The sequence below is a fragment of the Zosterops lateralis genome (genome assembly GCF_965231275.1).
Source record: "Zosterops lateralis genome assembly, chromosome: 8".
Lineage (NCBI taxonomy): Eukaryota > Metazoa > Chordata > Aves > Passeriformes > Zosteropidae > Zosterops > Zosterops lateralis.
Window position 1 is genome coordinate 24,128,164 of NC_139768.1, and position 14,926 is coordinate 24,143,089.

The following is a 14,926-nucleotide window of genomic DNA, read 5'->3' on the forward strand; positions in this document are numbered from 1 at the left end:
TTTTTGTGCTGTCCTCAGTTTCTTCTGCAGAAGTTTTACATGTTATGTAAGGGATATTGATAAAAAAAAAAAAAAAAAATCCCAGGGGAAGAAAATGTAAGATGGATTTTTCTGTCTTTATACTGATGGGTGGTAAGGGTTCTCTATCAGACATGCTCTCCTGAAATATAGACTGGACACAATAACCCAGATTCCACTGCCACCACCTGGCTGTGCACTCTGCCCCTTCACTGAAGAGAAAAATCAAATTATCCTTTATGGCTCCAGATTTAAACCCGCTGTGTTAAAATAAAATACTTCCAGAAAATGGAACTACTGACTGCATTGCACGTTCGTGGAGGCACCTGCTGAGGGGTGATGCTCCAGGGTACAGTTTAATAAAATGGAATATTCCTTTACCTCGTGGAATATCAGGATGTCAGCACCACCTAGAGGTCACATTCCAGCTTTAAAAATCGGTCAAGTCTAGTACTAATTTGCTTTTAAAGTGTAATTATTTCATACTTAAAAACTGGAAGCTCCAGTTAAGTCACTGGACTGTTCCAGGTTGGTTCGATTTTCTGGGGGGTGTTTTTTTTTTTATTCTTTTGTTTGGGGTTTTGGTTGGTTGGTTGGTTGGTTGTGGGTTTGGTTTTTGTTTGTTTGTTTGTTTTCTTTTTAATTTTTGCTCGGGTTTTTTAGGCTAATTTTTTTTTTTAGGTTTTATAGTAAGTATGATAATGGATGGAGACATTAGAGTGCACTTAATATGTACACTCTGAAGGTTTGGAACAGAAATACTACTGTCATTTTAACAATTCCATTTTAAATAGAGTGAGAGGGAAGAAATGGAGGGGAAATACTGGATAGGGAATTTTAGTCTAAAAGCTGAAATTAAAGCAGTGAAACCCTCACTCAGCTATGTGTAGTTTTACCTTTTAACTGTTTCATTTCATGTCTTAATAATCATCTGAACTTTGTAGAACAGCCGACATTATTAACAGAATAGGACAGCCTAAATTAATTGATGGTCCGAGCCCTTCTTGGGCTGCTAAACCCTTCTGAGGTGGAGTGAAATAGTGAAATACTGAGGGCGGCTCTCTGGAAAACTTGAACCTGAATCCTGCCCTGGGAATTTTGTCTGCCTGGATTTTTCACTTGAGGTTTTCCGTGCAACCTCTGAGGACAAGAATCTGGTATTCATTTGTGAAGGCACTACTAGTGGCGCAGCAGTTGTTGCACGCTGCCCTTCCAAGTGTCCCTTCTGACGCTGTAATCAGGGATTTGCATTTCAAACGAGTGCAATTTTGCGTATCAGGATGCGCAATGAACGCATCTCGCAGGAATTCAAACCACTCTGTCGGCACCGCGTTCTCCCGATGGCAAACCGGGCCACAGAGTCACCTCTGCCCTCAGCTGCGACTTCGCGGAGCAGAACTCGGCATTGTTTTCTATAAAATTACAAAGTTTGGGCGCCTGTTTCACAGCCTGCAGTGTGCTACGTGCGCTCCTGCTGGTAGGTTTGCCCTGGGACGGGAAGGAAATGCCACCTGACCACAAAGACATAGTCGGTGCAGATTAGCAGTTGTGTCTCGGGGCAGGTCGCTTGGCTCCGTGTCAGCCTTTACAAAAGACACCCTGATGGCTCCTTTAGTTTGTAACTTACGCCAGCAGTTAATGCTTGTCAAGCACTAGGGCTAGATTGTATCAGGAAAAGAACGTGGAGTTTTAAATCCCCTGGTTTGAATCCATTCTCTTAAAAAGCAATGGCTTTTTTTTTTTTTTTTTTTTTCTGTATGTAGCAATGAATCTAATTTTTTAAAGGTTTGGTTTTTCTTTAAGTCTTTGTAAGATTTCTCTTGTTATGTTAAAGTGGAGAAGTCCTGGCGTTTTGGGAGGTGAGAGTAGGGATGTTACACGTTTTCCCCAGAAAATCGGAGAGGAAGCCATTAAGGCACGAAGCAAAATTCTGATAATAATGAAGCAAAGAGACAGAATAAAGCTAGAAAACCTTTCTGCAAAGTCCAAGATGTTGCAGTTTGCTCAAACTATCAGCATTCCAGCCTTCCCAAACCTCCTTCATCCTCTTTTCTGGGCGGGACCCTTCTAGACTCAGACTTTACCCTTTTTTCTCTGGTCAAATGTGCCCTTTTTTTTCACCCTTTCCTGGCTTTCCCCCTTTCCGTGTGTGCCCGGATGCTCCGAGGGTCCCATTGCAGGGTGGGGCTGGCACAGCATCCCTGGCTCCCTGACAGCATCCCTGGCTCCCTGACAGCAGTGCCCAGAGTTCCATACCTCCAGGAGAATTTCTAGCCTGCGATCTCTAGGTGGAGCCTCCTATCCCCCGGATCCCTTTGGAAAGCAGGAGATGAGATGTTTCACCACGGAGATTCCGGAGTGTGTTTTCCAGATCACGTTTTTGGCCTTTCTGGTGGTTGATGTCTGCTGGCCCAGGGAACTGCTCGGTGTCAGGTGAAGGGGAAATAATAATTGCTGGATGTGCAGCGCCTCTCAGGTCTAAGGCGCTTCTGCACAGGTCAGATTGACAATTAACAAATCTATTTTCCAGTGAGCTAATTTATTAATCTCCCCCAAAGACTTAGTTATTCTGGAAAGCAAGGCGTTTATATTCAGATTTTGTGAACCTGCATGACAACTGTAAAATTAATATAATAAATTACTATATTTTTAATACTCGATAGAAAATTTACATTCTTACCAAAAAGAGTCTGAAGCTGATAGTGCTGGTTGACGTGGAACCTGGAGCTTTCCCACTGCGTGTAATTTTTTCCTGCCTGTGGAGATAAGGCTCCAGTGACTTCAAGCACTAAGTTATCTGACCACAGCAATGTGAGAGGAGAGCAGAGAGCCTTTCTGGGCTGGGGAGGATGAAACCACACAATAATTCACTTATCTTTGAATATTTTGTTCCTGTTTCCAAATAGGAGTTTACGAGATCTTTCCTTAATCTGTTCTTTTGGGGTTTTGTTTTGCCTTTTTTTTTTACAGTGGATTTGGGGTTTGGTTTTTTGTTGTTGTTTGTTTCGTGGGGGAGTTGTTGTTCGTTTGTTTGTTTCTTGTTAAAAGCTCATCACCTTTCCTTAAAGACTTGTCTTTATTTAAAAAGGGGCTAAACCCAAACCAAACAAAAAAAGCTCCAAGCTTATAAAACCCCAAAGCCTATTAAAATTAGTCGATAAGCAATGGATAATTAATCACTTGGAAACGTTTTGCCATGATACATATCCATATATATGTATGTAGATCTATATATCCCCCATATATATCTATATCTACATATATGTATACATTTTATGCGTTTTAAATTTTTGACTTGTAAATATTTTCGAGGTTTTTCTTAAACTTGTTAACACAAATGATTTTGATATTAAGACCATTTTCTGTGAATTGGTTAAATTTACTGCTTGGGTCACTTCTGAAATCAGGTGATTCTCCTGAAATCTCTTTTCTTGCAGAGCATAGAAGTTATTGGAAAACTGCAGATGTAAAGATTTCACACTGGAACTTTGCCTGGGAACATTGGAATATACGTTGTTTCCAAGGTTCAGGTACTAACCATCGGTTTAGCAAGTTTTGTGCAGAGTTTGATAAGTTTTTATGGAGCAATTTGAATTCTGGGGCTTGGGACGCTGCTTCTACCTGCTCAAGTGGCTCGTTGTTAAACTTTTCCTAGGAGAAAATATTTTGAGTTATTCTGTATTAATACAGTTGCTGTCAAGTTCAATTCCTTGGTCGCAGCTCATCTAACAGTTAACAGCATTTCCTCCTGCCTAATGGGTTGTAAAGTTCATTAGCTGCTTGGTTATCGGCGCCTGATAAAGGTACACTTAAATAATTATAGATTGGGAGTCAGTTCAAAAGTTTAATCGGCTTGTAATCAGGGAAAAAAAAAAAAAAAAAAAAAAGGCTTTTCTTAGTTTCCAGCTCTGTTAAACCGTTCCCTCTCAGCCTTGGCAGGGATGCCCTGTCCCTCGGAGTGCGCTTGGTTGTAATTAAACCTCCTTTCAGAGCACCTTTTATGTGCCCGGAGAGCAGATGGCGGAGAGGCCGCTGTCCATAGGTTCTGGCGGGTGCCCAGCTGCCGGATAAATGGGATCAGCCTGCCTGTGGGATGGTGGAAAACGACCTTTTTTTTTTTTTTTTTTTTCTTTTTTTTTTTCTTTTTTTTTTTTTCTTTTTTTTCTTTTTTTTTTTTTTTTCTATTATTATTTCGGTTGATTAACCTTCTGCTAATTGCTGGTGTCCACCTCGCCCCGCGGCTCTGAGCATCTCGGGTGAAGCGCGGGGCCGAGCGGGAGGCTCGGGAACATCTTTCCCTTCCTCCCATCCCTCGGGTACGGCCAGCGCCTTCCCGAGCCGGGAACCTCAGGGGAACACCGGCCATTCCCGGTGTGTGCCCGATATTTGCCTACATTTACATGTAATTAATGTATCGCTCCCCTCCTTCCACCACGGCACCGGCCCCGCGCTCCCCCATCCCCTTATCAGCTGCAGACCTTATCAGCGCTCGCTTTGGATTGTTTCCCCGTAATTCCTGAGCTGGGGAAGCGCTCACACCCCCCTTCCCTTGTTTGCGGGAGCGTTTTATCGGCCTTTCCCCTGATCTTAGTCCGCATGTCGCGATCTCGGTGCTTTCACCGCTGAATTGCCCCGCAGCGCCGGACCTGCGGGGGGGGATGGCACTGTCCGGGGAGGGGGTGTCGCTGTCCCGGGGGCGGTGTCATTGTCCCGGGGGGAGAATGTCATTGTCTCGGGGGTGATGTCGCTGTCCCGGGGTGGCGGGGGGTTGTCACTGTCCCAGGGGGGTTTTCGCTGTCCTGGGGGATTGTCATTGTCCGGAGGGGGTGTCGCTGTCCCGGGGAGGGGATGTCTCTGTCCTGGGGGATTGTCATTGTCCAGAGGGGTTGTCGCTGTTCGGGGGTGGTGTCGCTGTCCCGGGGAGGGGATGTCGCTGTCCCAGAGGGATGTCGCTGTTCAGGGCTGGTGTCGCCGTCCCGGGGGGGCGGTGTGGGGGTGTCCCAGCCCGGGGGGGCCGTGCCCGCTCTCCCGCCCCGCCCCGCCCCGTCTGTCCTTAAAGCGGCCGCCCGTCCCCGGCGCGCTCACCGCGCTCACCCCGCTCTCCGCCCGGAGCCGCCGCCGCGATGCCGCTGCGGGGCTGGACGCTGCTGCTGGCGGCCCTGCTGCCCTCCGCGCTGCCGTCGCTGTTGGCCTGGGCCCAGCCCGCCTGCCCCGAGCGCTGTGACCGGTCGCGGTGCCCGGCGCTGCCCGCGGTGTGTCCCGGCGGGCCGGTGCCGGACGCCTGCGGCTGCTGCCGGGTGTGCGGGGCCGAGGAGGGCGAGGCGTGCGGCGGGGGCTCCGGGCCGCCCTGCGGAGAGGGGCTGCAGTGCGTGCTGCCCCCCGGCGCCGTGCCCGCATCCGCCACCGTGCGCAAGCGGGCGGCCCCGGGGCGCTGCCAGTGCACCAGCACCGAGCCCGTGTGCGGCAGCGACGAGGTGACCTACGGCAGCCACTGCCAGCTGCGCGCCGCCAGCCGCCGCGCCGAGCGCCTCCGCCAGCCGCCCATCATCGCCATCCAGCGCGGAGCCTGCGGACAGGGTGAGGACCGCCATGGGGATGTCCCGGGCTGCGGGGAAGGCGCGGGGGTCCGGCCCCATCATCCCCCCATCATCCCCATCATCCCCATCCCGGGCCGGGTTCCCGCCGTGCCTCCCGCCGGGAGGAGGGACCGCGGAGAGCAGCCGGGACGGGGCTTGGCCGCGGCTCAACCCGGGCGCTCCAGCTCAGCCAGAAACCCGAGCAGGAATGTGGTTTGGGAGCAGCTGCCAAGTGCAGGGGGGGGAAAAGCTCTGTACCCGACTTAAACTTCTCTCCCACCCTCCGGGGGGTGATGCCGGGCTCCAGACGGGGGGAAACTGGTGCCAACCCTCGGCAGCGGGTGCGGCTGCGGACCCAGGGCCGGCCGTGAGGCTCCGGCAAAGTTTGGAGAAATAATTGGAGCGCGCTCCTGTCCCGGCGCTTTGTCACAGGGAAATGCCCCAGGGAATAAAGGCAGGAATGCAGGAGCCGTTCGGATGTGATGGAGCAAAGGAGGGAGGGCAGAGCAGGCTGCTGCCTGCCTCGGGCCGCCTCAGCAGATACGCTCTGATTAATAAAAGCCTTACTGGAAAGGGAGAAGCCTGTTAACAGCGTGTTGAGCTCAGTGTAGAGTTTTGTGTTTGTTTTTGTCGGGGATTTTTGAGGATGGAGATGGCCGCCGACAAGTAACAATGCGGGGCATTTCTCCTTCAGCGTCCTTTAGTTGTCAGTGGAGTCAAACCGAATGTGATGTGATGTGAGCACTCAGAGAGCCGCAGGACGGATGCAAGTTATTTGTGAAGGGTGTAAAAAGGCATTGCCGGGTTACGAAACGGTGGCTCAGCAGCTGGAGCGGCCGGGCTGGGCAGAGCAGAGCAGAGCAGCCCGGAGGAGTGCTCGGTGCGCTGGGAGCGCTGGGGGCAGGATGTGACTGACACACGGCCGGGCCGGGATAAGCCCGGGATGGATGATGGTCACAAGATGCAGCCCCTAATACAGGCTGGATTAAACCTCGTAAGCCGAGGCTGTGTATCCCTTCCGAGCTATTCAGCACCATTAGGGGGTAACGTGTAAAAATTAGCATGGATTAAACCTTTATTCCTGAAGTGGCATTCATTTTTCGTAAGTCAGCTCTGTTTTAGTGAGGATTAATTCTTTTGGTATAAGTCGTATCATTTCTGAACTTCCTTTCTTTAAAAGCACCTCTTTTTCCACACTCTCAGAGCATTCTGATGTATAGTGGCTGTGTGTTCAGCCTACAGATGAAGCTCACAGCTTTGGTGTCAACACAATCAATATTTTGTCCCCCCGGTTGTCCCCTCAGTGTCAAAGCTGTGCTGTGCTCCATGGCACGTTGCTGACACTGGAGACAATCAAACCCTTCACACAGTTTCCTGATGCCCCGTGTAAGACAATGCCTTGTGATTTTTATTCTCGATTCATGAAACCAATACTGTTTTCTCAGCCTTTTCTGCTGAAGGTTTGCAGAATTGGGGTTGTGTTTGAGCTGGGAGCAGTACGTGCCTCTGGTGGGGGATACAGAAAACGCACAGGCTGCACAGAGTCCCTGTCTGGGAAAGCTCTGCTGTTGTAGATCCATCAGGAGTAATTCCAGACAATGATTTTGCCCTGTTGCACCTCTGGAACAAAAAGAAAGTGCTGGAGAAGCCAAGCAGTAGCACATGTTTGTCCCTGGATGAGAGCAAACACAGCTACCAGCAAAGCTTTTTTTGATATGTAAAGAACCTGAAACAAAAAGGGATGGAGACTAGACTGTAAATCGATGTTTTGCAAAAAGCATTGCCTAATATTTGGTTCTCCAAAGTAATTAATTTGTAATTTTATTTTAAATTCATCATCAGGAGTGCTTTTTCCACCTAAAGACTGAGCTATCTCTAGCCATTTTTCTCGTAGTAACACAGCCATGTAAATAATTTGGTCAGTATAATGCAACAGCCCAGGGAAACAAAGGGATGGGAACATAGAGAAAGTGTTTGGAAAGAACTTTTTGTCATCGTTTTTAACCTCCACAGTATTTCAGTAGCTGGTTAAGTACAATGATGTGTATATTGATTAAAATAAAGTAAAGCTTTCTGTCATTTTCAATTTTCATCTACTACAGTCCACTCCCAGTGCTGTTTTTCTGTTGGTCAGTGATTCCCAGGGAATCTCTTCAGACACCAGCTGTGTTGGGGAGGATGCAGCAGAGGCAGGAGCAGGTTGCTGCATGAGGAGGATGATTCCCTATGCAAAATGAGCCTCAAAAAACTCAAGCCCTTCCCAGCAATGTCCAGCTGTGCTGTGCCCACGGCATAATCCTGTTGTGTCCTTTCTGCAGCAGCCTGGACTGGGCTCCTGAGCTGCAGCTGTCCCTAAAGAAACCTTCCCTTTCCATCTGAGCATGAGAGACAGGAGTTGCCAGAGGATGTTCAGGCCTGCAGAGCCTGTGCTGGTGCAGCTCAGGGTGTGTTGATACCACTGAAGAGGCACAGAGAGAAGGTGAATGTCCTCTGGGCAGAAACTGTGGCTGTGTCAGAGCATCCCACACCCAGGAGCGAGGTCAGTGCCACGGCACCTCAGTATCCAGTGGAGAGGTTCAGCACGCAGGGAGGATGTTTTCTTTTTCTTCTGCAAATATGTTTTTGGTGGCCTTAAATCCCTCCTGCTGACCAAGGGAAGAAGGCTCAGCACACAACTTAAACCAGCCTTTATTCCCTTCCTCGTTTTTCCCACAAATGTTGGCAGGCATTTTCTCTCCACGTAGTTCTCTTCACACTGTAAAATATAAACTAACCTGGATTTGTCCTTTCCTCACTAACCCAAGGAAGAAGAACGTTCCTTGTGGTTGCTCTCCATTTCTAACTATTTTCTGCCTGGTTTTGAGCTGGTTTTATATGTTTTCATATTTTTATTAGGTTTACTGTGTCTGATGCGGTATCCCAGTGAGCTCAGCAGCCCTCAGCTTGCTGGCATCTGTCACAGGTATTCACACACTCCAGTCCCAGGCATCCTCACACCACCATGTCACATCTGGGCTTTGATGGGAGCTCTTATGGCTTAGATTAAGCAGCTCATTACAGCTTGATTGCCTGGGGAGAAGGCAGAGGTGGGGGGTGACTCTCAATCTAGAAAGCTGTGTATCACTGAGATACAGACTTAGCTGCTTCATCACCTGATTTCACAGTTCTAGAGACAGGGAGGGGGAAGCAAAAAAAACCAAAACAAAACCAACAAAAAAACCCTCTCAGTTTCTTGCGAAGTGGCTGACTTTGTGTTTTGAAATGCACCAGGCAAAACTGCATCCAAGTGTCTCTGTGTAATTATCTGGCAGGAGAAAAGGACCTCTGCGGTCAATAACCCATTTGTCATTCACTGAGTCCTTCTAAAACAGCCTGAGAGTGAGCTCAGTGCAGCAGAGGATGGGCAGAGGACGGACCTGCCTGCATTCCTGTGCCCGATGGTGCTAATGGGCACAGGAATGAGCCTGGAATAATCGGGGCAAGGACAGAAACTCAGCCGGGAAATCTGTGAAGGTTGGGAACTCGGCCAGACATTTATCAAGAGGGAAGTTGATAGTGTTGTTATGAACAAGGCTTTCAGCTGTTTCCCCGAAGATAATAACAGGCACACGGTGGTGTTTTTTATTATTATTATTTGCATGCTGAAGAAGTGTCGGGAGACTTTGGCAGGTTACTTGGCACGTGCCAAGTCTATTAAAAGCGACCCAGGAGGACCAGGTTTTTAGGGTCTGAGTGCACAAATGAGCATTCCAGTGCTGCTAAATTTAATCTCCTCCCTCAGCTGCTGTTTGGGTGGTCTGAACATCATTCTTTTCCAACTTTTCCTCAGTCTATTTTGCAGCAGCAGGAGAAGGGAAGGAGGGAGGGAGGGAGAGAAGAGGCAGCTGAAGGCAATGGAAATAAATAGCAACATCTTTCCAGAAGAGAACCAATTCCCAAGTGTGGGATTAAAAATCTTTTCCAAAGCCAAGTACTCAGCTCAGAGAGGAGGCCACTGTAAGAAGTGGTTTGTCAGAAGAAGCTCACCTTTTTCCCCTCTTCACATCTAGATTTCCTTCCTGGGGAGCAGGCAGTAATTTTGCAGTCTCCAGACTTCAAACAGTCAAGTCAGTAAACACAGATTTGGAAAGATTCAATCCTTTCATCTTCTGGCCTTTGAAATTTAAAGGTACCTGTGGACTGGGCAGGAATACTTGAGGCCATGAGTAAGCAGCAGGAGTGTTGTTAAGCAGATTTGGATGTGAGGGAGGCAGCACATCCCGAGCAGCTCTCAGGCTCTGCGTCCAAGAAATAGGAGAAGCTGGAAAATATTTTTCAAATGTGAATTTACGTGTGCTTGGAGTGAAAGGAAGCAACGTCAGAAATAGAAACTGGGGTACTGTGGAACTTGACTTGTGTTGTAAATACAGCCATTCCTCACTCCCAGGAGCTGCTGGGGCCTCTAGGATCTCTGGCTGGACTTGGCAGTGATTCCCACTGCCTTTGTAACTGGGCCCAAGTGAATACCTGACATTATTTTGGAGTCTGTGTTCAGATGTAGAATAGAAGACTTTGTTTTTCCTTCTGGACGTGGGTCATTGTGGTTCCCAAATTGTTTGTCCTGCTTCAAAGAGAAGACTGTAACTGAAAAATAAGCCTCTAATCCCTTATATCAAAGGGCTATAGAATAATTTGTCTTACACTAATGGATGTTGACCTCTTATCTGTAGGTAACAGGAGAGTTACAATATATTAAGGTTGTGAGACAGGACACAGGTGACAAGTTGTTTTAAAGTTTAGTGGATTGAGAAGATCTTTGCTACCATATTTTACCAAGAGGAGATGAATTATGCAGGGAGGCAGAGCAGCTCTTGAATTTCTGGGTTAATATCAGGCACCCTGGTGCACTGATAAAGTGAAGCACAAGGCTGGAAGTCAGCTGGGTTGTGCAATTTGTTACAATTGCTCTGCCAGGAGCTTCATTCTGGAGGAGAAAAAAGTGGAAAAACAAAGCAAGTATGTGTTTCATATGTGAGCAGATGCATTTTCCTCTGCCTTTCCTGCAGGCTGGCACTAGGCTGGTACCTGGACCTATCACTGTGAGCAGTGCCATTAAAACTCTGCGTGGTTTTGGCTAACCGATACCAAACCTTATTCCTGTCTCTGTCATCTTCTCCCCATTGGGGTTTCTCAGTCTTTCCATCTCCTCACTCTTGTAGAGCCTTTTTTTTGGTGAGACAAGGGAGAAGGATGTGCAACAAACAGTTCCTACATCCCCTTTTGCAGAATGCTGCTAGAAATCCCAATGAGACAGAGCTGTGGAGCTTAAAATGTTTCTGGTAGCACTTGGATTTGCACATATTTTTGTTGCCAGACAACTGATGGATAAAATAAGGCTTATTAAATCTGGTAGCCATGCACAGAAGTTACCCAGTGGTCTAAAATTTGAAATATTTTGTGCAGCAGTGGGTAACATTAGCAGGAGCTCTTAATATTTTTCCAGAGAGTGCTGTCATTGCCCCATTTCCCTGACAGTGAATCTAGGGCAGGGAAAGATAATAAAGAGCTTTGCCCAAGGTCAGCCAGCAGCAGAGCTGAGAGCAAACTGAGCTTTCATGAGTCCCTGCTCGGTTTTCTGCACCTTGCCAGCATTGCTGCTCCATTTTCCATTACTTTTCTTTTCCATTACTCTACTTCTCTAACTTGCAGGCTGCAGTTTTGGCTTTGCCCTGCTCACAGCATCGATGATCTGTCGATCTGCATCGGCAGAAGGTCCTCTTGGAGGAGGGAAGGTGTGGGTGGACCAACCACTGGGAAGGAAGAGAAACCCAAACAAGTCTGTGCTCTCCCACCATCCCGCCCCCAAAATAAACACAACCCCCGAGGAATCTCATGCTTCAACCTTTGTGGTGGTAAAGGGATGATTCACTCCTTTTTCCAGGACAGCACAGGCACTGTTTGGAATGTCTGCCCTTTATCTCTGTGTAGACCTCAATCTAAGAAGGTAAAGCTTGGCTGACCCTTTTCTTTTTCTTTTGTATTCAGACACTAAAAGTGGGCAAGCAGAGGCCACTTATAAATATGAAAAATACTCCACTTGTCCATAAAATAAAGCAGGATAGGTGTTATAGATAAGAATAGCAATATTTAAATAGCTACTGTTGATAGGGGAGCAGCAAATATGACAATTAGAACTCTAGGTATCTTTGAAAAATGCATAATTGAGAGAGTGAAGTTGAAACCTGCTGTCCTCTAAACCTTTCATGAGGAACTACAGGAGCAGCAGGGCTCTGTGTGACAGTGGCTGCCTCACCCTTATTGCACCTCTCCAGGTAGGGTGGCAGAAGGAACATTCACATTACTCCAGGTTCATTTCCCAGCCACTCACTGATTTCTGACATCTACATTAAAACAAGTCTGGGTGGTCTTGGAGTGATTCTTAGACAGATGTAGAAAATACTGCCAAAAGCTGACAGATTTTTCAGGCTGTTGAGGCTTTTGCAATGTAGTTATGCTGGGTTCATGTATTGTACAATTACAACACCCCAGAGTAAGAGTGGTGTCTGTTTTATTACTGTTCTGAGGGTTTTCTATCTATCTTTCCTATAAATTTGATCCTTATTTGTAACAGCTCCGTGTCACTTCTAAGTCCTGCCACAGCAAAGTGGTGAAACCAATGCCTTCTCCAGCTGCAGAGAAGCAGCATCTTAGGAAGCTTTTTATAGGCTTTCCCCTTAAGAGGTTTTTTTTTAGGCTAGAGAGAAGTTTAAGAAGCATGAAAACAAGAACTTGTTTTTATTCCCTGGTGTCTTCATACCAGGATTCCTGGAAGTTGAAGCTAAGTCTCTCTTAAGCAGGGATTTCTTCTGAAGATACAGTGTGAAAGTTTCTCACATACTTAAAATGAGATCTTAATGGGTTTATAATTTTCAGAGGAATTCTCAAGATCAGAGAGCTTCTGGTTACATGTGGGGTATAGGAATTACCACGTTGTTGGTACTTAATGGACATTTTGAGGTTATTTTGCTGGTTCTCTGCCTGTAGTGAGTTGGAGCTGGGAGGTAAAGCAGGGTGATGACCCGACTTGGAAGGGACATAAACTGAGCAGGGCTGGAAAAAAAAAGGAGAGGAGAAATTATTCCTGACTCATCTGTTGTATTTTCAGCCTTCTGCAGAGAAGAGAATTGTCTGCTTTAACCTGTTGGCTGAAATACTCTGCTCCTCTGTCTGCAGGAAATGGGGCAGACTCTTTTCCATAACTACCTGACTTACATTTCTTAATGTTTCCAACTCAGACAGAGCTGCTGTTAATGATAGTTTTGAGCTCAGCACTCTTTGCCCTTGTCCTGAATTGCTCTTCACCTTTATTCCATGTGTCTGAGCATCTCCCTGCACGCTGCCTGCCCTGCTCATGTCACTGCTGGTGCCTGTGCAGGGCACTGCCAGCACTGCTGGCACAGCCACCAGGGCTCTGTGCCTTTGTCAGAGGGCTCCTGGCTCCCAATTAATTTGTCATCTCGGCTGAGCCCCCCTCAGCATTGTATTAATATGGCAATGCTGCTGCAGGAACGGCGTGTTCCTGCTCCCAGGGCAGTGTTCCTCCTTCCCTTCCATTCCCGGGGCTCCAGGCCTGCCTGTTTATGCACAAGCTGGGTCTCCTCCCACCTCACCGCTGCTGTTTACAGAAGGAATTGCAGTTTCCTGTTGTTTTAGATGGAGCTGTCTCTCCTCTCTGGATTCCTGCCCTCGCTGCTGACACCCAGTTGCTTCTGAGCCTCATCAGCTCAATAGTCGGGTGGTTTTTGCTCCTTGCTGCTGTAGCTGTGAGTCTGTTTTGCAGGGGCAGCCAGTGCACTTGGTTTATAAAGGAATTTCTGGCATTCCTGAGAGTTTTTATGTACATATTTTCCTGCTGTGAGGTTCTGCAAGGGTTGCTAAAGGCCGAGATTGTTCCAATCAGATAAAATAGGGGTTATGCCCATTTTAGAGCTAAATCTAAGACACTAAAACACAAATTGCTTTTCACAAGTTGCATGGAGACAGAGTGACATGGCTTGGACCAAGATGAACCCACCCAGGGCGTTCCTTCTCTGCAGAACCTTCCAATCCTGTGACCTGTAGAAGTTCAGCAGCCGAGTTGTCGCAAAGATGTTCTGTATCTGATTAACTTCCCACTTATTCTGCCTTGTAGATAAGTGGTAGAAAAAGTTCCCTTTTGGCTAAAAATGAAAGTGTAAATCTGAAATTGTGTAGGAACTTCCTAGAGAAAAGCTGTGGGCATATTACCTGAGGAATTTGCCCACTGACCACTTTCAGTGATAAGAACATCCTGAACGACCTTGGTACTGGATGCCAAAGAGATCTGATTCCCACTGAGAAAGAAGCTGGACTAAAGAGGTTGGACCAAAGTTCTCTGAAGGCTTTGTTTTGCAATTTCATTGTCTTCAAATACTTTTTGTTGCTGTTTTATAAACACACAAGAGCTCTTTATGTCATTCTCTCCATATAACTAGATAATTCTTATTATCACAGCATGGTCTGGCTTGGAGGGGACCTTAAATTCCACCTAGTTCCACCCCCTGCCATGGGCAGGGACACCTTCCTCTATCCCAGCTTGCTCCAAGCCCTGTCCAACCCGGCCTTGGACACTTCCAGGGATGGGACATCAGACATTGGTAACATCCTTGTGTTGCCAATATCTATTTTTATTTATTCCTACAACTGGATTCTCAATACCTTTTCCTTTCAAGCTCTTCTCGGGGCAAGCATTAATTTGTGGCCAGTAGAGAATGAGTAGAATATCAATTAAAATGTGAAACCTTTTCACCTTTATTTTGTTACTCAAATGTGCTTTTGTTCTATGAGCGACCACACATTGCTCTGAAAACTGTCCAGTGTTACCATTACTTTGAGAGCTGTTCTGTTCTATGAACTTCGTGTAGATTCCCTGTTTTGTTTAGCTTGGCAGCTCTTTAGGGTTTGTTTAAAACCGGTGATTAAAATGAATGAGTTTCTGCTTTTGGATTAGCAGGGAAAATACAAAGTCCTTGTTGAAGACTGCCAAGAAAGAATTGATCATCTAAATATTATGATGATGAGAATGGACTTTAGTTTCCCTTTGCACGTGTGCAATTATGCCAAATAGCAATTTCACTTAAAATCCTCACTTTAATCTTGCAGTGGTTCTTGCTGCAGGAAATATTTTAAGTTCAAACCAGATTTGTGCAGTTACTGTTTGGAGAGATTTCAAGCAATTTATTCTACCATTATTTAGGGCTACGAAAATATTTTTGCTTTTAGGGATGTCACAGCAATACAGACTTTCCTCCCAGAAATCTGTGAAGTGTCTTGAG

General features: G+C 46.9%; 1 protein-coding gene across 1 annotated transcript in view; it reads left to right on the forward strand.

Annotated features, from left to right (window-relative positions):
- Positions 1–5,141: 5,141 nt before the first annotated feature.
- HTRA1 (HtrA serine peptidase 1) overlaps positions 5,142–14,926 on the forward strand; it is a gene marked incomplete at its 5' end in the record, with an annotated part of 32,035 nt that continues 22,250 nt past the window's right edge. Inside the window, one exon of the mRNA XM_083865897.1 lies at positions 5,142–5,595. Coding sequence (XP_083722023.1) covers positions 5,142–5,595 — 454 coding nt within the window. The remainder of the gene's footprint in view (positions 5,596–14,926) is intronic.